Here is a 23,613-nt window from a genome sequence, read left to right on the forward strand (position 1 = left end):
ATGAAGCACAAGCTGGGATCAAGATTGCCGGGAGAAATATCAATAACCTCAGATATGCAGATAACACCACACTTATGGCAGAAAGTAAAGAAGAACTAAAGAACCTCTTGATGAAAGTGAAAGAGGTAAGTGAAAAAGTTGGCTTAAAACTCAATATTTGGAAAACGAAGATCATGGCATCTGTCCCATCACTTCATGGAAAATAGGTGGGGAAACAACGGAAACAGTGAAAGACTTTATTTTTCTGGGCTCCAAAATCACTGCAGATGGTGACTGCAGCCATCAAAAAGACGCTTGCTTCTTGGAAGTAAAGCAATGACCAACCTAGACAGCATATTAAAAAGCAGAGTCATTAATTTGCCAACAAAGGTCCGTCTAGTCAAGGCTATGGTTTTTCCAGTGGTCATGTATAGATGTGAGAGTTGGACTATAAAGAAAGCTGAGTGCTGAAAAATTGATGCTTTTGAAGTGTGGTGTTGGAGAAGGCTCTTGAGCGTCCCTTGGACAGTAGGGAGATCCAACCAGTCCATCCTAAAGGAGACCAATCCTGAGTATTCATTGGCTGGACTGATGCTGCCACCTGATGTGAAGAGCTGACTCATTTAAAAAGACCCTGATGCTGGGAAAGTTTGAAGGTGGGAGAAGGGGATGACAGAGGATGAGATGGTTGGATGGCATCATCAACTGAATGGACATGAGTTTGAGTAAGCTCCAGGAGTTGCTGATGGACAGGGAAGCCTTGACATGCTGCAGTCCATGGGGTCGCAAAGAGTCGGACACAAGTGAGTGACTGAACTGAACTGACTGCCAAAGTATACTTCTTGCCTCTGGTCTCTCTACCCCCCTGGCCAACTGATCCACGCTGCCAACAGTTACCCTTATAAAACATGTATGTGATCATGACACTCCTCTGCTTAAAAGGCTCACTGCTGTCTGCAGAACTGTGTTCAACAGCTCAGCACAGGAGGCCTCTCCCATTTGGCCCTGACCTTCCTTCTCAGCCTCTGCTTTGGATATCTGGCTCTTCACCCAACACTCTTACATAAAACAGTCCCACATGAAGCTAGGGCAGTCAGGGATTCCTGTGTCGCAAAATGGAAAGAAAAGATTTTTTTCACTTTTTCCTTACATTCTCTTCTGTTGTTATAGTGTAAAAAGATTTGCCTAAAAATTAAATTTAAAACAGCTATATAACTAAAAACAATGTGCACGCACTCACTTGAAACACACGTATGTTTTACTTTTTTTTTTTTTTTTAATAATTTTCACCTACTGTCAAAGATCTGGTATTTCAGAGGAGGGCATCCTGTAACTCATTTGCAATTCCCCCAGAGTAGGATTTTCCTTCTCCCTGAAAGGCAACACTTTCTCTAAGGTGGCAAATTACTTACTTCAGTTCAGTTCAGTTCAGTCGCTCAGTCGTGTCCGACTCTTTGTGACCCCATGAATCGCAGCCCTTTAAATCCAGTTCAAATATCTCTTCTCTGGGAAGACTTTCTCCCCCAGCCTTTTATTCGGTGCATTTTTCTTTCCATAAGGCTCCCAAAGAGGGAGTAGCTCTCTTACAGCTCTAAAGTACTGCCTGTAATTACTTATTTATACAACAATTGATCTTGAGACCCTTTAGGGCAGAATTCTACTCTCTGAGTCCCTAGTTCATATTTGGTGGTTGGCCTACAGTAAGAAATCTTATCACTGGATACAAGAATGAATAAGGTCTCAAAGTCCCTACTCTCTTTAGATCTAGCACCACTTGATACGGACACGCTTTTGGACAAATCACTTTGATAAATCAGGCCAATAATATTGGAGAAGGACGGTGTGCGTGTGTGCTCAGTCATATCGAACTCTTTGCCATGCTGTTGACTGTAGCCCGCCAGGCTCCTCTGTCCGTGAAATTTTCGAGGCAAGAATACTGGAGTGGGTTGTCATTTCCTCCTCCAGATCTTCCCCACTCAGGGATCGAACCCGCATCTCCTGCATAGGCAGGCGGATTCTTTACCACTGAGCCCCTGGAACGTGGAGAAGGTCCCAAACGCTAAATGTGTCCGCCAAAACCTAGAGACATCTTAAGTACTGTTTCCCCACCACGCCTTTCCTACCATGCTGACATTCTCTAGCTACTTTTAGTATGGGGAGAATATGGTGCTCAAGATGGATATTTTTCTCTGCCTGATCGAATAGCTTCGCTTTTTTTAAATTTTTATTCTTAACATCCAAGACAATTCAGACTCCAGTGTTCCTACTGGGGTTGGGAGTAACATCCCATTCTTTCATGGAGACATCCAAAGTCTGATTTTCCCCACTGGACTCAAAAGAGCCCCACCACAGCGCTCACACTGAGTCGAAGACTGCCCACCGGTCGGGTGGGGTTTTCCAGCGGCTGGGGCAACGCAAGCCGGGGAGGCGCTGGGGGCGTCGCCCACGGCCGCCGGGCTCGGCACGCAGGGTCGGGCTGCGGTTGGCCACAAGAGGCATCCATCTTCCTGGAGAAGCGCCGCGCTTGCTTACCGCGCCGGTGGGGAGGAGCGGGGCGAGGGTGGAGAAGAGAGGTCGATCGGGCCCCTCCCGCGAGCCCTGCCCCGCCTCGCCGAGCCCGGCGCGGCCGCCCTGGCCGGTGCCGCCCGCAGCTCACTCCCCAGGCGCCGGGGAGCCGCGGGCCGTGAGCGCGCCTGCAACTTTGCGGCCGCCAGGGGCGCGGCTCCTCCAGGGGCGCGTGCGGGTGTGCCGGTAGCCGGCGGCCTCCTGGGGGCAGCAGCGACAAGGGGGACCGGGAGAAAGAGGCCGTCTCGGCGCACGGTGGCCCAGGAGGCGGAGGCCCCGCGAGGCGCCGGCGGTGGAAACCTAAACTCCGCCGGGGCTGCGCCCAGGACGCGTTCTTACAGCGCGTTAGCCGCCCTCGCGGCGGCCGCCCGGGACTCGTTTTAGGATCGCGATTCCTCTACCCTGCCCCGGGCAGTAGCAGCCGTGTGTGCCGACGGAGGAGCGGCAGCAGCATCCCCAGCCCGGGCGGGACCCCTGAGCGCCGGAGCGGACGGCTGAGCAGGAAGGGAGGGTCGCGGCGCCCGCCCTCCCCGGCTGGCCCTGCCCCACGCTCCCCGTGCGGGTGGCTAACAATGGTGCGGAGCGCCGGCGCGATCCCCGCGTCCGCCCAGCGGCTGTAGAGGAAGTGGCCGGGCTCCGGGTGGGGTGGGCAGGGAGACGCCCCCCGCCACTCGCCTGCTGGAGTTCGCCGGCGCGCCGGGCCTCTCCGGCCCCCTCCGGCCCCGAGCCGTGGGCTCCCCTCCGCATCGCCGACGGCAGCTCGATCCCGAGAGTATGGTGCCGGCGCCCGGGTTAATCTAGTCCTCGGCTCGCTCCTTTTTTTTCCCCTCCTCCTCCTCCTCTCCCTCCCGTCGGTGCTGCTTCTGGGTTCCCGGCATTTGGGAGTGCAACTCTCTGCTTCTCCGAGGAGACTGACTGGTCGGTGACCCCTCACAGAACTTGCCCATTGAAAGCAAACCCAGAACAGCTGGATAATGTCCACTCCGAGCAGATTCAAAAAGGACAAAGAGATCATCGCCGAGTATGAAAGTCAAGTCAAAGGTACGGATGGGAGCGGCTGCCTTGCTCCTTTTGTGTGCTTTCTTGTCATTGTGCTCCGGGAGTTGCGTTTCTAACTTGGGGGTCTGCGTTGGAGGAAGGTGGTGAGAGACAACTGGAGCGCCCGGTTGAGCCATCCGGGGCTTCGTGCAAGCCAGTCTCAGTCCCAGTCCCGTCAGGTCCGCGGGGAGCTGGAAACCGGGTGGCTCTCCCCCGCTGCCCGCTCGCCACCTCCAGTGGGGGAGAACTGGGTTTAAATTAACCACCTTCAGCCGGCAGCTTACATAGGAGGTAGGCAGCGTCAGAGGTTCCCCCCCAGTTATCATCACCAGCATCTTTTTTTTTTTTTAGAATATACTCTTGTCACAGTCATTGATACATTGTCATGTAATTTTTTTTTTCTTTTAAAGAGTCATTTTTCTGAAGTCTGGACCCGAAGTGGTCTAGAGCTTCCTTGAGGAGTGCAGGAAACTGGCGACATTTGCACTAATCACTAATTTATCAGGGCGAGTCCCCCTTCTATAAAACAGCTCCCTGAAAACCTGGCCGTTAAACCGAGAAAGGACTAGTGGAATCTGACTCTTCCTCTATAATGGGCCGGAATTCAGTGCCATCTTTCACACTCACACGGGAATATTGCTTTATCATTTGCTGGAGGCCACTTGCATGTAAAATGAAGGTTTGACTGTTTGAGTAGTAGTTGGACCATTTATGTGGTCGCCTAATGAAGGAATCTACTTAAGGCTGATTATGGCAATTTTACTTAATGTGTGTTGCGGTTTAAAATATATTTTTTCTCCCTGGTACAAGTATTTTGTGTTGCTGTTGAAGTGTTTAATAAACATATATTTGTTGTTTATTTTTTCCTCTTCCTCTCTCTATCACTGGTAGCTTTTCCTCTATCACTGGTAGCATTGAGACAATGGATGGAGTGTTGAGATTACTGCTGTTCTTTGGAATAGTCAATGCAAAGTTGATAAAAATTGCTTTGTAAACACCTGTGTTTGTACAGACACAATCTTGTGAAAGGGCTGCAGAGAAAGGCATTCCTGTGCTTGTCTTTGGAAAGGCAGGAACAGCCTGGGAGTTCTTTTGTGTGGTCAAGTTGTGAAAATACCTGGAGTCCAGTGAAAGGACCTGAATAGGGAAACCCTCTGTCAATCAGTGAGAATCTGGACCAACTTATGACTAGAGGCAAACACGATATGCAAGCCCAGGGATTTATATTTCCTTTAGGTTGACTCCAATAATGAAGTTAAGATGAACACTCTTCAGGAAACACAGATTTTTATCTGCTTGCACTTAAGATAATATATGCTTGTAGGAACTGGTTACATTGACGTGGAAGTTATTTTAGCAGAGAAGTAATTATTTGCTTAGAGACAGATAAACTTTCTAATGAGCATAACCTTTCTTTTCTTAACAAATTCAACAGCCTTTCCCAGGTGGAACTCCTGTTCACAATCACCATTTCTCTGTGCAGTTTTTCCACATGGCTCTTTGTGGCAAGTCTTCAAGGGGTGGCAGTCTGGATTTTGTGCTATCTGCAGCGCTGACTGGCAGCGTGTACTTCCAAGAACTGGTTTCTTTATTTCTGCTCTAAGGTTGTTTGTTCATGATCAAGTCCTTATCTGAAAAATATTCTCATGATTAATGAATTCTATAGTTACGCGGCACTTTGAGAGTTTAGTTCCTCAACATTGGTTTAAAAATAAATAAAACAGGATGTGTTGCTTTGTTTAAAATGTGTCCATCAAATAAGGAAAAGTTAGGAACATGGTAAAAATTATTTTTGGAACAAATTCCCACCCATAAAAAGTGATCTCTCTATTCCCTTCACCCCTCCTCACTCACCTGTGAGTCCCCAGGCAGCTTTATGACTGTTTACTACACCTGAACTACCTTTCTCATCAGGGCCTGTGTCCAGAGTTCATCTGCTTCCTCTGCAATACTTACACATCCTGTGTCTAACCCAGATCCTTACTGTCGTTGGTCAGTCGCTAAGTCATAGCCAGCTCTGTATGACCCCATGGGCTGAACTGTTATCTTCCCCTTTTCACACACACCATTCTCAGGACAACTGCACTTCTTATGATAACTGGGTCTAAGATACCCAGGGGGACGCCGCAAAGCTTCTCACCACCTAGCCGCAGAAGTTTCAGAATCACTTTTGCTGTATTCTGTTGATTGTTGTTGTTCAGGTGCCAAGTTGTTTCCCACCTGTGGACTGCAGCACGCCTGGCTCCTCTGTCCTTAACCATCTCCCAGAGTTTGCTCAAATTCCTGTCCATTGAGTTGGTGATGTAATCTAACCACGTCATCCTCTGCCGCCCCCTTCTCCTTTTGCAGTCAACCTTTCCCAACATCAGAGTCTTTTCCAATTAGTCAGCTCTTTGCATCATGTGGCAGAAGTGTTCAAGCTTCAGCTGCAGTCTGTCCAGTGAATATTCAGGGTTGATTTTCTTTAGGACTGATTGGTTTGATCTCGTTTCCCCTAAGACCAGCTCCTTATATCCGTATGTCAACATGGGAATAGGGAAATACAATGGAATTGGACCAGACGCACTTTGAATGGCACAAATTCGCCTGAACTTACTAGGCAACATCAAGAAGAGAAATGAGAGAAATGAGAGTTAAATAGTGCCTGAGGCCTGCCGTCTGTGAAGTGAGAATAGGTCCCTCATTAAGAATAGTTTCACAGGTCGGATCCTGGTTTTCTGTTTCTTTTCCTGAGCCCCCTTTAAGGTTGAGTGTCTCACCCTGGCAGAATGCTAGTCCGCTAGTTAAAGATAGGTGGTTTTGGAACAACCAACTCTTTCAGTTCTAGCAGGTATTTCATCTGATGGTAAACGAAAGATGGCTCATTCTATCGCTGGAGGAAAATCTAGCTGTATTGGATTCATTAAGAGAAGACTCTTAACAGGTCTCTTCCGAATTAACAAAGCCACATATATTGAACTCTCTGGATGACTTACATGTATGGGAGAGTCACCTTTGCTTTAACTTTTTTCGTAATAAATTCATATCTGAATTCTCAGGGAATTAAAAGTGTAATACTCAGGTAGAGCGGTAGTAAAGAATCCACCTGCCAATGCTGAAAACACAGAAGAGGTGGGTTCAATCCCTGGGTCAGGAAGATCCCCTGGAGTAGAAGGCGGCAACCCGCTCCAGTATTCTTGCCTGGAAAATTCTACGGCAGAGGAACCTGGCGGGCTGTCAGACATGACTGAGCACTTATATTCATTCACATAGAGAATACAGAAAAAATAATAAAATCACATTCAGAAAAGTAGAGCACAGGATTGTAAGAGGGAGAATAATCGGAGATTATGACTAGTTAAAGGAATAGATAGGTTTAAATCAAGGACCAAAGGCCCCCAAGCAATACTTTAAAAGGCATGTGTTAGGAGGAGAAGGATTATTTCATGCATGTTGGTCAATTTCCCAAAGATTTAGAATGCAGAGAAATTAATCTCTTGTTTGTGTGGGGCCTTAAAAGGCGAGCTTGTCTGGAAAAGTATATGAAACTCAAACCAGTCGACTACACTACTTTTAGCATCTCTGGCAAAAACCTTAAGCAGTGGAAAAGATCATAGCAAGTGGCCAGCAGAAGTTCTGAAGATTATCTGTGGATTTCAGAGATCTAGTAATTTTTGAATTCTGCAGCAAAAAAATTATAGAGTCCATATAAAAAATATGGGTTCACCTACAGGAGTCAGAAGAATCAAAAGACACATTTTATGAAGTGGAACTCGTGGATGGGAAGTTGTGTTTGTTTTTAATAATGCGTGTTGTTGGTTGCTAAGAATTGACAGCTATTATTTGCAGTATTTTCGAAGGGATAATCTCGTACTCTCATCTATATGCCATATGTGCAGGAAGTGCCAAGAAAATCTGTTGTTCTTTAACCACCCTGCTGCCTGAACTACAAATAGTACATTTTGGTAGCAGATGGAGCATAAGAAATTGCCAGTTCAATTTGATAGGACCTCACATCATGTGATAGGTTTCAGTGGGGAAATTAAAAGTGGTTCTGTCACTCATACAGAACCTGTGTCTACATCTAATGTCCTTCCATTTAGCTTGCAATAGAAAATGACAGTTTAAATTGTGAATTAAAATTTTATAGTTGGGAAGGACTTTAAACATTTCCTGTCCAGCCTACTTATATAGTATAAGGAGGCATAATGTCAGTTGCACAATTAACTATAATATATGTGGGTTGGAACCCAGGTCCTCGGCTTTTCAGTAGCAAACCAAACCAAGTTTTGGTTTGCTTTTAGATTCCTTGCAAAGTAGAGTAGGAGATAGAACACTTAACCTATTTAGACTTTTCCTCTGTTGAAGAAATCATACCTAGGTGAAAGAGAGAACAACTCTTATCTATTAACAGGAGGAGTTAATTAAAGTGATTAACAGCAACTAAAAAAATATTTTTTTCACCAAGATCATTTTAAGAAACTACAGTGCCCAGGCAGTAGCTTCACATCATGCCTTTGAGATCAAGGGGAAAAAATAGGTGAATATGTACAAATGTAACACATTTGCAGCCATTACAATAAGACCTCTTAGACTGTCCAGAAAATCTGATTAGTTTCATGAACTTGAAAATATCTTAAGGAATAGTTCTGGAGAAATTTTTAAGCAAAGCATGTTCTTCTGAAATACAGTGAGGGTTGGCATATGCTATGGGATGATAAATCTGAGCTCTAACCATTTATATTGGTTTCTTACTCCAAGCTGAGATAAATAGGTCAGGAACCCCTACATCCTCAGCTCTGGTCCAATTGAGAGTCTACTTTGTGGATTGACCAGACCCTTTTTTATGCTACTTGTTTTTATTTCAAATTATACCACTGAGAATTAAGATTAAAAAAACAAAAGCCAAGTAAACTGTATGTCTAATCACTCAGTCTCTTTTTGTTTTAGTGGTTTGAAGTCAGAAACTGATATTAGAGACAGTTCCTTGAAGACATTTTTAGTTACTTGAAGGTGTTTTTATTTGTTGGGCCCAAGTTACCTTCTAGTTTACTAACAGCATATTTGCGCTCACCTGCTGATATCTCAGGATGGGAAGAAACAGAACATACAAAGAGCAGAAACTTTGGTGTTAGCCACTCAGCCCTGCCACTAATGATATATTTGACCACTGTTAGTCAATTTCTTCATCTGTAGAATGGGAATAATATTGATAGTAGTACTTACTTCCTTACCTTTGTGAGGCTTCTGTGAGGTGATTTGTAGAAAGCCTTTATTACAGGCTTGGCCCTAATGAATAGTCTGTAAAAATTAGGCTTTGTTATTTGTTTAATTTTTATTTTCTTTAGTTTAAACTGCTTCTTTTTACATTCTGAGTTGGATAAGCTTTTTGAAATTCAAATACATAATCACCAATCTGCTGCCTAAATAGATCCCAAAGTGGGCGATTATAAGCCATTCTAATAAAGTGCTCTGTACACTTAGAATAGAGTGAATTTCATGGTGAAATTAAAAAGGGATACGTAATAGGCAAACCAGAGGGATGCCCAGCTCCTTCTAAGGTGGATTTTTTTTTTTTATATTGTGTCATTGCTTTTTATCCAAGTACATATAACAGAGCCAAGAAGCACATTTCCTAGGCTGCCATGTGTTTGCTTACAACTTTTGTTTAAAATGTTCTCTTCCTTTAATGATACCAAATGAGCTTCCCTGTTTACTCAAGCAGTAAAGAATCCTCCTGGAACGCAGGAGACACGGGAGAGGTGGGTTCGATCCCTGGGTTGGGAAGATCCCCTGGAGGAGGAAATGGCAACCCACTCCAGTGTTTTTGCCTGGGAAATCCCATGGACAGAGGAGCCTGGTGGGCTACAGTCCATTGGGTCAGAGAGTCCTGCATGACTGAGCTTACACACAGCTTAATGATGCCAAATGGAAAATGAGAACTGTAGTCCTGTGACAAAAAGGATTCTTATAATGTCCAATAAAGTCTCTGACTTAATTTCATAGCAAAATATTTTGCTTTAAAATCATTATAGAGGGTCTTCCCTGGTTGTCCAGTGGTTAAGACTCCATGCTCCCAATGCAGGGAGTCTAGGTTCCATCCTTGGTCAGGGAACTAGATTCCAAATGCTGCAGCTGAGTTTGCATGCCCCAACGATCCTGCAAGCTGCAACAAGACCCACCTCAGCCAAATAAATAAATTAAAATAAATTTAAAAAAAATCAATGTAGAAATGAGCTTTTTTGCATGTAACTGTTCATTTGCTTTTGCTTATGAGAGCACTCTGCTTTTTTTCCAGCTTTATTGCGATAGAACCAACATAACAGAGCAATTTGATATTAAAAATTATTGTCTGTTATCTCCCACATCTCCAATAGAGCTTCGTTAAACATTAATTGAATGAATAACATAATCATTTTGAATTATTATTCCTTTATAGTATAACCAACATGTTCATCATAGAATTATCTAGGGTGTCTGACAATCAAGTATTATCACAAAATTAAATTGAACTCAAATGTAACATCTTTAGAAAATCGCAAAGCTGGAAACAATCTAAATGTCCAACAGTGGAGAATAGTTAACTAAATTCTACTTGGGAATGATTAGGTAACTTATACATGTGAAGACATGAACACGGGTTTTTGAAGAACATTTTATGGTGTGGAGAAATATTTTCTAATAATTATTTACAATTTAGTGAATAATTTATATTATGTCTAGTAGGCCAAATTCTCCTCCCTTATACCCTTTCAAAAGTATCTTGGTGATCTTGATCCTTTCTGTTTCATGTGCATTTTAGAATCAGTTTTCCTTCCATGGGAAGTCCACTGGTAGTTTGATTAAAACTGTGAAATTATAGAGCAATTAGCAGAGAACTGGCATCTTTATATTAGATTATAAATTCTACTTACACATGAATATGAGTATTTCTGCATTTATTTAGTTATTTTTAAATATCTTACTATGAAGTTTTATATTTTCTATGTCTTTAGAAATGCCATTTCAGTTCCGTTCTGTGTGCAGAAATGCCATTTACCTCTGTATAAAAGTCTTATGTCCAGCTGCCTTGCTAGTTCATTATTATTACAAAAATTTGTTCATTTTTTGGTTACAAAATCTTATTATTTGCAAATGAAGACAATTACATTTCCTCCTTCCCAATCCCTTTGGCTTTAATTTATTCTTCTGTTTTTGCCCTAGGCAGAATTTTGAGTATGAAGTTGATAAATGTAGTGAATTGGCATTCTTTTCTTGTTCTGTATTTAAAGGGAGTGTTTTCCAGCCTTTTTTCCCCCATAAAGGATAGTGATTGTTTTCATTTTGTTATAGATATTCTCATCAGGTTAGGTAAGATCTCACATATTCTCTGTTTCCTTGAAGTTTTAATCATTAATAGTTGGTTGAAAGTTATCTTTTTGCATTTATTGATATTATTTTTTCTTCTTTAATCAGTTAATGTAATGAGAAATAGTTATAGAGTTTCTAATAGGAAACCATCTCTGTATTCCAGAATTAAACCTGTCTTCAGCATTGTATTATATATGTAAATAGTTGCATTCAGTTTGTCAGTATTTAGTTTAGGTTTTTTGGAGGGAAGTGTTTTTTTTTTATTGTTTTTTGCTTGGTTGGTTGGTTTTTGTCTCTAAATTCTGAAACAAAATAGACCCATGGCTTTGCTTTCGGACGCTGTCCTTGTCGGGCTCTTTTTTCACTTATACTAGCCTCATAGAATGCATTGGAGAGTATTGCTTCTCTTTTTATTTGTGGAAGACTTTGAAATTTTGGAATATTCCTTCTCTTGAAAGGTCCGTAAAACTGCTTATTTGAGTCTAGTTATTTTCTTTGTGTGAAGAACTTTTAACTGCTTATCAACAGTTAAGCTTTAGTTTTATTAGTGATAGGATTATTTATTCTTTATATTCCTTCTGAAGTCAGTTTTGATAAGTTATATTTTTCTAAAGATGTCTCCATTTCCTGTATGTTTTCAGATACATTGACATAATGTTGATGATAGTATATTTTTGAAATAAGGGCCGATTTGTATTTAATTTAAAATACCATTTTAGGGAATTCCCTGGCAGTCCAGTGGTTAGGATTGGAAGCTTTCACTGTGAGGGCCCAAGTTCAGTCTCTGTTCAGGGAACTAAGATCCCACAAGCCATGTGGTGTGGCTAACAAATAAAAATTTAAAAATAAATAAAAAATAAAATATTATTTTAAAATATTTATTTTTATCTCATCTCTTCACTGAATCTTAAAAGGGGATTGTCTATTTTTTGTTTTTTTTTTCTCTTTTATTGATTTCTACTCTTATCTTTATTATCATCCTTTAAATTTTTTTCAGATTTATTCTGTTCTTTATCTGTTTTTTTTAAGTTGGACATACAGCTTATTTGTTTTTAAATTTTTTAAATTTATTTTTAATTGGAGGATAATTGCTTTACAATATTGTGTTGGTTTCTGCCATATATCAACGTGAATCAGCCATAGGTATACGTATTTGCCCTCCCTCTTAAACCTCCCTCCCACCTCCCACCCCATCCCACCCCTCTAGGTAGTCACGGAGCACCAGATTTGAGGTCTCTGTCATATAGCAGATTCATTCAATGCTATTCTCTATTTGTCCTACCCGCTCCTTCCCCCATTGTATCTACAAATCTGTTCTCTAAATAGGCTCATCATTACCATCTTTCTAGATTCCATATATATGCATTAATATACAACATTTTTTTCTTTTCTCTTCTCTTTTCTCTTTCTGACTTACTTCACTCTGTGTAATAGACTCTAGGTTTATCCACCTCTTTAGAACTGAGTCAGATGTGTTCCTTTTTATGGCTTAGTACTATTCCATTGCATGTATGAACCACAACTTCTTTATCCATTCATCTGTAGATGGACATCTAGGTTGCTTCCATGTCCTGGCTATGGTAAATAGTGCTGCAATGAACACTGGGGTACATGTATCTTTTTCAATTATGATTTCCTCAGGGCATATGCCCAGTAGTGGGATTGTTGAGTCATTTGGTAGTTTTATTCCTAGTAGCTTTCAAGCTCATTGTTTCTGTCCTTCTTTGCTATTATAAGCATTCAAGGCAATGCATTTTTTATTCTTAATGTAAACGTTATTTCTAACAAAAGCGTTTTTCTTAAGAAAGGCATCTGTTCTTCTCCCCTAATAAATATTTATGATAATTTCCCTTAAAATACTGTTTTTGCTTCATCTGGCAAATTTTGATCTTGTGGAGTTTATTAAAATTATGTTCTGAGTATTCTGAATTTCTTACAATGGTTCCTTCTTACCTATGAGATATAAAGAAGTATGACTTTACATTTTTAAAAAAGTGAGGCTATTTATATTTTTTAAAAATATAATTACTGCATTGCAGTCTGAGTAATTTCTGAGAGTAATTTATTTTTTTGAAGTGTTTGAAATTAGTTGCAGATCATTTCCTTTTACTGTTCTCTGGAGGAATTCATGTAAGACTGGAACTGTGTGACTTAAATGTTTACTAAAGTCATCTAGGTCTAGTATTTTCATCAAGAAAAAAAAAAACGCCATTGCTTTTGAATTTACAAATTTTCTAATTTATTGACATAAAATTGTTTATTGTATCCTCACACCTTTTTAATCTCTGCAGAATCTGCAGTTATACTTCTTTTCTGTTATAACAGTTGTTTGTATGTGTGTCTTCTCCCTGTTTTCCATGAGTGACCCTGCCAGAGGTATGTTTATTTTATTAGTCTTTTCAAAGAACTAGTTTTATACTTCTTTGATTTACTGTATTGTATATTTGGTTTCTATTTTGTTAGTATGTTTCCTTCCTATGATTCCCTTCCTTTTACTTTTTTTGTGAACATTATTTGCTGATCCTTTTTAAAATTCTTATTTATTTTCCAAGTTCTTACTTTTTATAATGTAAACATGTAAGGTAATAAAATATCCTCTAAGATTATTTTTCCATGTTTATTGTTCGGTTTAAGAGGATAGCATATGTAGCTGTTCTTTTTTTTTTTTTTTAAGTATAGTTGATATACAGTGTTGTGGTAGTTTCAGATATATAGCAAAATGATTCAGTTATAAAAACTGAATATATATATTATATATGTAAAAATATATACTTTTTCTTTTTTAGATTCTTTTCCATTTTAGAGTATAAAATACTGTATATAGTTCCCTGTGCTATACAGTAGGTCCTTGTTTACCTATTGGTATTTTATATATAGTAATGTGAGAGTTGGACTATAAAGAAAACTGAGCACAGGAGAATTGATGCTTTTCAACTGTGGTGTTGGAGAATACTCTTGAGAGTCCCTTGGACTGCAAGGAGATCCAACCAGTCCATCCTAAAGGAGATCAGTCCTGGGTGTTCATTGGAAGAACTGATGTTAAAGCTAAAACTCCAATACTTTGGCTGCCTGATGCAAAGAGCTGACTTGTCTGAAAAGACCCTGATGCTGGGAAAGATTGAAGGCGGGAGGAGAAGGAGACAGAGGATGAGATGGTTGGATGGCATCACCGACTCAATGGACATGAGTTTGAGTAAACTCTGGGAGTTGGTGATGGACGGGGAGGCCTGGCATGCAGTCCACTGGGTCACAAAGAGTTGGACACAACTGAGTGACTGAACTGAACTGAATGTATATCTCTAAAAATTTTTACCTGTAATGTTTTTCTTATCTTTCGGTTTTGTGTACTTTTTAATTTCCATTGTGATTTTTTTCTGTGACTCATAGTCTGTTTAAAAGTATTTTAAATTTTTCAGATACAAAATTATTTCATTTAATTTCTAACAATTGCATTGTCATTATAGAACATCGTCTGATTATACTGATCTTTTGAAATATTTTTCTTGATCATGTTTTCTTTGACCATGCTATTTAAGATCATAAGCCTCAACCTCCTGTGGCTCTTCCCATCTTCCTTCTCTTGTGTTCTATCTCTCCATAGCACTTGTTATCATTTGACCTGTTTTATACTGACTTCATCTTGTTTGAGGGCTTTTAAAATTCCTTACTTAGATGAAAACTGGTGATGTGGTTAAAATCATATTTTAAAAATATTTAATCCAGTGTTTTAGTTTCAATCAGAAGAGTCAGGGCTGTCTATCTAAATTTACAATATATTGTAGGAAGCAGAAGTCTGTTATTCAGTAGGGTTTTTTTTTTTTTTTTTTTTTTTTGAGGCCATCAGTTTTTTAAAATTACTTAATTTTTTCTTGCTGCTCTGGGTCTCTGTTGCTGCACACAGCCTGTTCTCTGGTTGCTGCTCTGGGTGTCTGTTGCTGCACACGGCCTGTTCTCTACTTGCTGCTCTGGGTCTCTGTTGCTGCACACGGCCTGTTCTCTAGTTGCTGCCAGGCTTCTCACAGTGATGGCTTTTCTTGTTACTGAGCACAGGCTCCAGTAGTTGGAGCACACAAGCTTAGTTGCCCCTTGGCATGTGGAATCTTCCTGCACCAGGAATCAAACTCATGTCCCCTGCATTGGCAGGTGGATTCTTAACCATTGGACCACCAGGGAATTCCAAGCCCATCAGTTTATTACATTTTTTATTGAGATATAATTGACATATTAATATTGACAACATTATAACATTATATAATAGTATATCAGTTTCAGATGTGGAGGAGGGCATGACAGCCCACTCCAGTATTCTTGCCTGGAGAATCCCATGGACAGAGGAGCCTGGAGGGCTACAGCCCATGGGGTCTCAAAGAGTCAGACACAACTGAGCGACTAAGCACAGCACAGTTTCAGGTGTACAACATAATGATTTTATAGTTGTAAATATTGCCAAATGAGCACTACAGTAAGTACATCACCACACATAGAATATTTTTTCTTGTGATGAAAACTTTTAAATCTACTCTCAGTAACTTTCATACAGTTATTTTTATTTCATTCAATATCAAGTTCTGTTTTAGCAAGAGAACCCAAAAATATATATAGGTCAAGTTACTGAAGAATCAGTCTATGTTTTTCCTAAAGAGAATTATAGGGGTATAGTCCTTGCGCTCTAGAATGATGCTTATAACCCAAGATCCATACACTGAAGAGAAGAGCAAATAATGTTATCCTAACACTTTCAAGTTCTGCGTGAATAGGTATATCTCTGCACATGGAAAAATCCAGGATATGTGCATTTTAGGGATGACAATGTGTAGTGAGGATCAATGAAAGGCTTTGATATGGGCTGCACATGAAAACATCCACACTTTTCTGAATAATCTTGAGATGCTGCTGGAGAACTGGGGTCTTGCTTCTGTTGTTAATCATGCAGAGTCTGGTCTTTCGTTCCTGGAGTTTGCAGGTAACAGCTTTCCTTTTCTTTCAGAGCTACTTCTACCATTTTATCCCTTGGAGTTCTAGTCTAGAGCTGGCTGCAGTGACCTGTAATAATTCAGGGCCTCCTGGAAAAGGTGGCACCCTCTAGCCTTCTTGGCATCACAGCGGAATAGCCAATGTAGCATAAGGAGCGTTTACAAAGTCCCAGCAGTTCTTAAAGTGCTTGGTGTCCCAGTTTCTGGGCTGTCATTTCTAACTCCTTCTCAGTTGATCTGTGGAAGACCTTTCTTTGGACTTTTGCCCTTTTATTATTTGCTTTTATTATTCTGAAGGTGCGGCTTACAAAAACAGTTCTCTCCCTCAGACCTCCAGCAGTTAAGATAGAACAGTAAGTGTCTGCTTATCTTATTTATATAAGTCAGGAAATTTTGACATCTGAGGACGTCCAGATTTTAGTCTGGCTATGAAAGTAGCATGTTTGAAAAATGGAAGCAAGCCGCCAACGACTGCCAACATTATTTACCAAAGAAGAGAGAGTAGAAAGAAGTCATTCTACTCATCCTATTTTCCATATGTCATGGCTGTGTGGCATGTTTTGATGTCTTGTCAGTGTCCAATGAACAGTTCTCTTTGAGGATCAGTGAGGGCTTTCCCTTGTGCACATATTGATGATGTACAACAGTTCAGTCAAATTATAACCCACAAACACCAGCGGTAATTCTGGAGCTCAGAGCCAAAGATGTGGCCGTTGGCTGCAGGGAGCTGCCTTCTCCCTGTCTTCAGCGGACAGAGAGATAAGGACAAGTGGGTAAAAGAGCAGCTCTTTAGAAGGCTCCTTAAGCAGCCCTGCTGCTGCTAAGTCGCTTCAGTCCTGTCCAGCTCTCTGCGACCCCATAGACGGCAGCCCACCAGGCTCCCCCGTCCCTGGGATTCTCCAGGCAAGAACACTGGAGTGGGTTGCCATTTCCTTTTCCAATGCATGAAAGTGAAAAGTGAAAGTGAAGTTGCTCAGTTGTGTCCGACTCAGTGACCCCATGGACTGCAGCCCACCAGGCTCCTCTGTCCATGGGATTTTCCAGGCAAGAGTACTGGAGTGGAGTGCCATTGCCTTCTCCTTAAGCAGCCCTAGCAAAGTGGAATGTTTTCTGGGCTGACTCCTGACTTGAATAATTTGCTCTCATTTCTTTGCTGTGCTCAGCTTTCACCTTTCTTTTCATCATTACAGACAGTAGATGCATTCCCTAGTAAAAATATGGCACAGAAAGCTGATAAACTGTGAGACTTTAGAAAGGAGAATTTGTTAGATTTCATGTCCCTTAGAAAAGTTTGCTGAGTATACTACTACAAAGAGAGAGTGTGTGTTAGTGAATGCTTTTTCAAATGGCCACTCCATTTCTAACTGACCTTCAGTTACAATTGTTTTAAAAATGTTAATGGGAACTCTCAAATGTGTCACCAAAAGTGCATGTTTGAGAAATTTCCAGACTGTATTTTTATAAAATTCAGAGTTTTAATGGTACACATTTTTTCTATATTCTCCAAATACCTAATCTACAAATAAATATATCTTTTTTGGGGACTGGGAACTCTACCTCCTAGTCAGGTTAACATTTTTCGTCACTTTTCTGTTAGGTATCTCTTTTCCTCCATTGGTCTTGGTATTAAATTGTGAAATAATGTACAGAAAGCCCTGTGCACTATCAAACGCAATAAAAATGACTTTTATTGTCTTTGTGGTCAGTTATCTTCTGGCAGTTTCTGACATTCTCCTATGTCCCATTTTCAGATACCAGGTAACACTCTGAAATAAACATACTTGCATAAATTTTTAAGTATTCTGTATAGCATAGTAGTTTGTAGCATAGCCTTCAGAAATCATACTGCTGACCTGGGGTCCAAATCCTGCCTCAACTACTCTCCAGCTATTGTATTGTGAGCAGATAACTTCCTCTCATCCTGCATTACTTTCTTTGCCTATAAAATAGAAATAATAGTACTTCACTCAGAGCATTGGTAAAACAAGTAGAGTATTGAACAAACAAACTGACTGGCACATAGTAAGTGCTTAAAAAGTGTTGGTGTGTTGCCATTTTTATGTACTCTGGCTCTGGAAGCAATGATAATCAACTTTAGATTGTAAAAGATTTAGTAGCCAAAAAGAGCCTAAGGAGACCTGAGGACCAAATCCTGGATGGGATTCTGTAGCGGGAAAAGGCCATTAGTTAAAAACTAAGGGAATCCCAAATAAAGTATGGACTTTAGTTTGAGTGAGTGAGTGAGTGAGTAAAGTCGCTCAGTCGTGTCCAACTCTTTGCAACCCTGTGGACCGTACCCCACAAGGCTCCTCTGTCCATCGGATTCTCCAGGCAAGAATACTGGAGTGGGTTGCCATTTCCTTCTCCAGGGAATCTTCCTGACCCAGGGATCGAACCCAGGTCTCCCGCATTGCAGGCAGACGCTTTAACCTCTGAGCCACCAGGGGTTTAGTTAATTTTTAAAAATACTTAGTAAGAATAGACAAAGAAAACAGTTTCTCTTTTTAAAAAAATAACTTCCATGGTTATAAAAGTTTGTTTTTGGCTAAACTACAGAACTGATAAGGCAAAAAATGGCAGTTCTCAAATCATTTGCAGTTTACCTTTCCAGTGACATCACTGGCATTTGTGTTCGTAGTATTTACCTACCTACCTATCTATTTCGTGAACACATGTGGTCACTTGCAGGATAGTTACTGTAGACTTGCCTTTTATTCAACCATAGATTGTTCCTGCTCAGAGCTGGACGGTAGACCAGGGCTGGTCCGAACCATTCATTAACAGTCCATGAGGAGATATGGTAAATCATGGCCCTGCTTCCTTTGTCCGGAAAGTCTTGCTCTACACAAATGTCAGCTGAACTAAACAGTGCTTAGTGATGAGTTGATTTAGGTTTTGGCACAGGCTCTTTATCTCATTGTGGATCTGCGCCCGACAGTGCTCTGGCCTGTGTGCGAGTAATGTTGGTCGGCACCGTTCCATAGAAGTGTAGAGAGAGCTGTCTTTTCCCTTTAATGGCTTTTACTGTTACTTGCTGCTCTTTGTTGATTTAGAGACAAGATCGCCCTTCGAATGGGACAGTGGTGACATTTACCAGTGGCCACCTCTGTACTTTTAATCTTCATCAGTTTCAGTGATTGGGCTTCCTTTAAAAAGGCAGCACAGTGGAGAGGTTAATACCTTGGATAAGTGCAATTCAAGTTATGGTTCTTCCGGAACCTCAGTTTTCTAACTTGGAAATGAGTATAATGATTACATTTATTTTATAAGAATTGTTTTGAGGATTAAATAAAATTATACCTGAAAAGAAGTTAGCACTGCTCTTTTTTTTTTTAATTTTTTACTTTATATTGCAGTATAGCCAGTTGGTGTGATAGTTTCAGGTGGACAGCAAAGGGACTCAGCCATGCATATACATGTATCCATTCTCACCCAAACTTCCCTCCCATTCAGGCTGCCGCATAGAGTTCCCTGTGCTATAGGTCCTTGTCAGCAATCCATTTTAAATACAGCAGTGCATACATAGTGAGTTTAGCACTGCTCTTGGCAGTTAGTAAGGGCTCAGTAAAAATGAGCTACTATAATAGTGACTGTTATTTACTACTGTTATACCTGAAGCTGTTGTCTTTATTAGTGGCAGATTTTTTTCTTAAATAATTTAAAACTCATTCATCTCCAGAGAGATTAAAATTACTAAACAGATTTCAGTTTTACAAAGCAAACACTAAAAACTGGGAATTTTAATGGTTCTTTAGAAAAGCAATGAGAGATATTTAGCCAATCACCAGAAGCTATACTGGACCCAATCTTAAAAGAATTGTTTTTATAGGCTTTCTAGGACCTTTACCTACAAAGAGGCACTTTGTTACAATTCCTTGTATCATCACTGTTTGAAAACCTTGAGAGATAATGAATTCTGTTTTCTTCATGAGTACCATTGCAGCTAGAGATGTAGGTTGCTCTGCCTTTAACCTGTTCTCCTTGTTCATTAAGGGTTGCCAAAAATAAATCTGCCAAACAAATGGAGAGAACCGTAGTTTTTCTAGCTGCTGTCAAAGGCATACTCCTCTCATTTGCTTCCAGATAGGATATGTCGATTTAGTGTGTATATGTGTGTCTGTGTCTCTCCTCTCTTTAAGCAGAGCAGCACTCTTGCTCAAGACACCTAAGATAGAGACTCATCTCATGTCCCTCTGCAGCGGTTTATATCCTTCACAACTTCAGTCTGATTTCTTCTCTGTGTTCACCAACACGTGTTCCCTGTGCCTTTCAAGTCTTTTATCATTTGATTGTTTTGAGCTAAGATCTAGACTCCTTTCACAGTGAATCAGAAAAAGGCCTGGGTCCGGAGTTTTGCTTGTTTCCTGATGCAAAGTGCCTGGTTACAGTACAGTGAGTCCCCTACACACAAACTTTCAAGTTGTGAACTTTCAAAGAGGCAAATGGTTATCTGGTTCCAGCAAGGAACCAGAACCTGTGCCTTCAACGTCAGGCATGAGTGAAATTTCTGCTTGCCTTCGGTCTCCTATTGCTGATGATCCTTCAGCTCTGCTACCTCCCACTTCTCCCTCTGCCAGTCAGTCACTCTTCTTGCCTGTGCACTTGATGCCAGCCTCTATATGCCAGCTGTTGTACTCTACTATTCTACATTTCAAGGTGCTGTACTGTAAGATTAAAAATATTTTTGTGTGTGGTTTTTTTAACGTATTATTTGTGTGAAAAGGATTATAAACCTATTACGGGACAGTACTATATCGTCTGCTGTGTTAGGTAGGTATGTAGGCTAACTTTGTTGGACCTGCAGATAAATTGGACTTGTAAATATGCTTTCCCAACAGACCTTGTTCATATGCTAGGGACTTAGTGTATAAACATTGCCTGTAGTTAATATTGTTAGTGCCTACCCTGCTAGCAGCTAACATCTACAGTGTGTTCCTTTTGAGGGAGGTCATATCAGGGTCACCTTACAGGTGGGGAAAACGAAACTCAATACTTAGAAACTTGAAATAGTTTCCCTAAGAGCACACAGCTACTAAATGATAGAGCCACCAGGGTTCAAACCTCTGTTCTAATTCTGTAGAGAGCTACCTAAGGACACTGCCTTACAAAGATGAAATGCTTAGATTTCATGCCATTCACAGTCTTGAAATTTCCAGAGAGCCAGGAAGAGTGATTACCATCTTTGTCTTAATTAAAATAAAAGGCTGTATTTGTTGTTCAACGATTATGTACTAGGGGCTTCCCAGGTGGCTCAGTAGTATAGAACCCGCCTGCCAGTGGAGGAGCCACAGGAGGCGGGGGTTCGATCCCTGGGTGGAGAAGATTCCCTGAGGAAGGAAATGGCAACCCACTCCAGTGTTCTTGCCTGGAAAATCCCACGGATGGAGGAGCTTGGTGGGCTACAGTCTGTGGGGTCGCAGAGAATCAGACATGACTGAGCCGGCAGGATCACATACTAACGTTAAACTGTTACTGTATTATTATCTCAGTGGATAACTTGATAAGAAAAGTCATGGTGGAACGGCCTCTTTGAATGCAACAGAAAAGGCATTTGTGGGGAGAAGAGTTTTAAATGTCCCAATGTGGAATACTGCTGCTATATTTAGTGCTCTGTTCTTGGGAATAAGAAATCGCTGCTTCATCTCCTGTTACTCCCACCTTGCGCCTTCCCCAACAAAGACGCCCTGCCTTGTCTTATTTTCTGCTGGGGAAAGAAATTGTATCTCTTTAAGCTGGTTCTCTAAATTTACTTAAGGCTTGTTGCTGTTGCTCGTTTTTGAGGTGTTAGGACTTCTGGTAGAACCACTGAGCCAGTATCAGAATCCCCTGGAGGGCTTGTTGTAGCAGTTTGCTGGGCCCCACCCCAAGCCCTACTGTTTGCCTTTCTAGCAAGGTCCCAGGGGGTCTTGAGGCTTTGGAATGGAGACCACACTTGGGACCCATCTCTGGAAAAGTCAAAGCAATTTTGTAACTTCTTTAGATTAGCCTATTTGGACCCTAATTTCCTCCCAATTTACCTAAAATCTTTACCTTTCTTATAACTGCTCTCAGTTCCTGTAAATGGACATCAAATCGTGGCAATTTAAGCTAAGAGTATAGAAAATGCATGTAGCCCTCAGCTTCCTCCTCTGGTTCTACTGCCCCCGCCTATCTTTGTAATTTGTTAGTTTCTCAGATTGTAAAGAGTCTTTTCACATCACACCTGGGTAAATTGAAAACTAAAGTGGGAACATGATGAGCCCCCGAGGAATAAAGCTTCAATTTCCCCTGCACATCTGCATGCGCTTTTGAATTAAGGAAAAAGAGCCCGAGGCAAGGTGGCCTTTTTAAGACCTTCTATAGCACCCTTCCATTTTCCACAATCACTGCTGACTCAGGACAGTCAGGAGACTTGTCATCTAACCCTGGAGCAAGTGAAATGCTTGTTGTTTTTCCGACTATGGTTAATTCAAGTTACTGTAAGGATGGGATTTTTTTCTATAAATAGGAAATTCTATTGTTTCATGAGAGTTTTTGGTTGATTTTTTAAAAAACCCTAGGTTCACTGACAATTCATGACATTGCTATAGCAGTAGTTACAAGACAATTACAATTTTTGCTGTAAGTTGGGATCTCAACTCAAACCATAAGGAGAAAAATTAAACAGAATTACTCTTGAAAATCCTTGAGTCACTACGTTACCAAGAACTGCGTCCGTGAAAACTCAGAAGGCAGAAATTAACTTCTGTGTCTCATTGCTCATAGACTGTGGCCTCACACTTACATGTAGCCAAAGTCTAGTTGAAAGACTGAAAGGATGGTGAGGAAAGATAAGATTTTCCTTCCCTCCCTTGGACTCGTCCTAGAACAGATGGACATGGAGTTAAATCCTAATAAATGTACTTATAATGTGACTGCATTATATGTTAAGATAATTGAAACTTTTGATTTGGGGTCTCTGATTTAAATTCTTTTACAGTCATACTGGAATTAAATATCTTTCATTCATTCAACAAACAGCTATTGAGATCTCCTTAATCAAACTGTAGACTCTCCAAGGGGAGGGTTTTTTTTTTTCCTAATTAAGACAACTGCCTTGCATTTATAGTAGTTGCTCAGTGGTTTTCGTTGCATTGATAACTAATAAAACACATCCCATGTGGTTTTTATGGATTGTGTCCTAGACCCAGAGATGGAGAAATAAACAGAGATTTTCTACATAGTGTATTAGAGGTGTTTTAAATTTATGGGAACTTTATACAGGAAGAAATTAGTTCTGCCTGGGAGAGTTTTAATACAGGCTGCCAAGGACGGGGGAGCCTAGTCTGGTGGGCTGCTATCTATGGGGTCGCACAGAGTCAGACACAACTGAAGCGACTTAGCAGCAGCAGCATGGGAGAGACGTTTCAGCTAGGTTTGATGGATGGGTAGGAGTTCTCCAGGAAAGGAAGGGCATTCCTGGTAAAGGAAAGTCTCCTGCAAAGATTCTGTGGTTTTTCTTTTGAGGAATCATTAGCTTAATGTTTTAAATACTTAGAGCAGAGTAACAAGATGAGAGTAGGAAGGTAATGCTGTTAATAGCTTACAGCTATTGAGTGTATATTATGTGCCTGGCAGTGTAAGTATACATTGTATACATTATTTTGTTTTAATCTCACAAGAAACCTGTGAAGTACATTCTACTATCATTTTCCAGGTTAGAAATTGAGGAAAGTGTGTTTTGTGAGAAATGACATACTGAGATGACGAT

At 40.8% G+C, this 23,613-nt stretch overlaps 1 protein-coding gene across 2 annotated transcripts in view; it reads left to right on the forward strand.

Annotated features, from left to right (window-relative positions):
• The first annotated feature begins 2,852 nt into the window (after positions 1-2,852).
• Positions 2,853-23,613, forward strand: part of SRGAP1 (SLIT-ROBO Rho GTPase activating protein 1) — a 295,760-nt gene continuing 274,999 nt past the window's right edge. For both annotated transcript variants that reach the window (XM_040233367.1, XM_040233368.1), the window contains exon 1: positions 2,853-3,585. In XM_040233367.1, the coding sequence (XP_040089301.1) occupies positions 3,519-3,585 (67 nt within the window). In that variant the 5' untranslated portion in view covers positions 2,853-3,518. The remainder of the gene's footprint in view (positions 3,586-23,613) is intronic.

The sequence above is a fragment of the Oryx dammah genome, unplaced genomic scaffold (genome assembly GCF_014754425.2).
Source record: "Oryx dammah isolate SB20612 unplaced genomic scaffold, SCBI_Odam_1.1 HiC_scaffold_29, whole genome shotgun sequence".
In the NCBI taxonomy this organism is placed as follows: Eukaryota; Metazoa; Chordata; class Mammalia; order Artiodactyla; family Bovidae; genus Oryx; species Oryx dammah.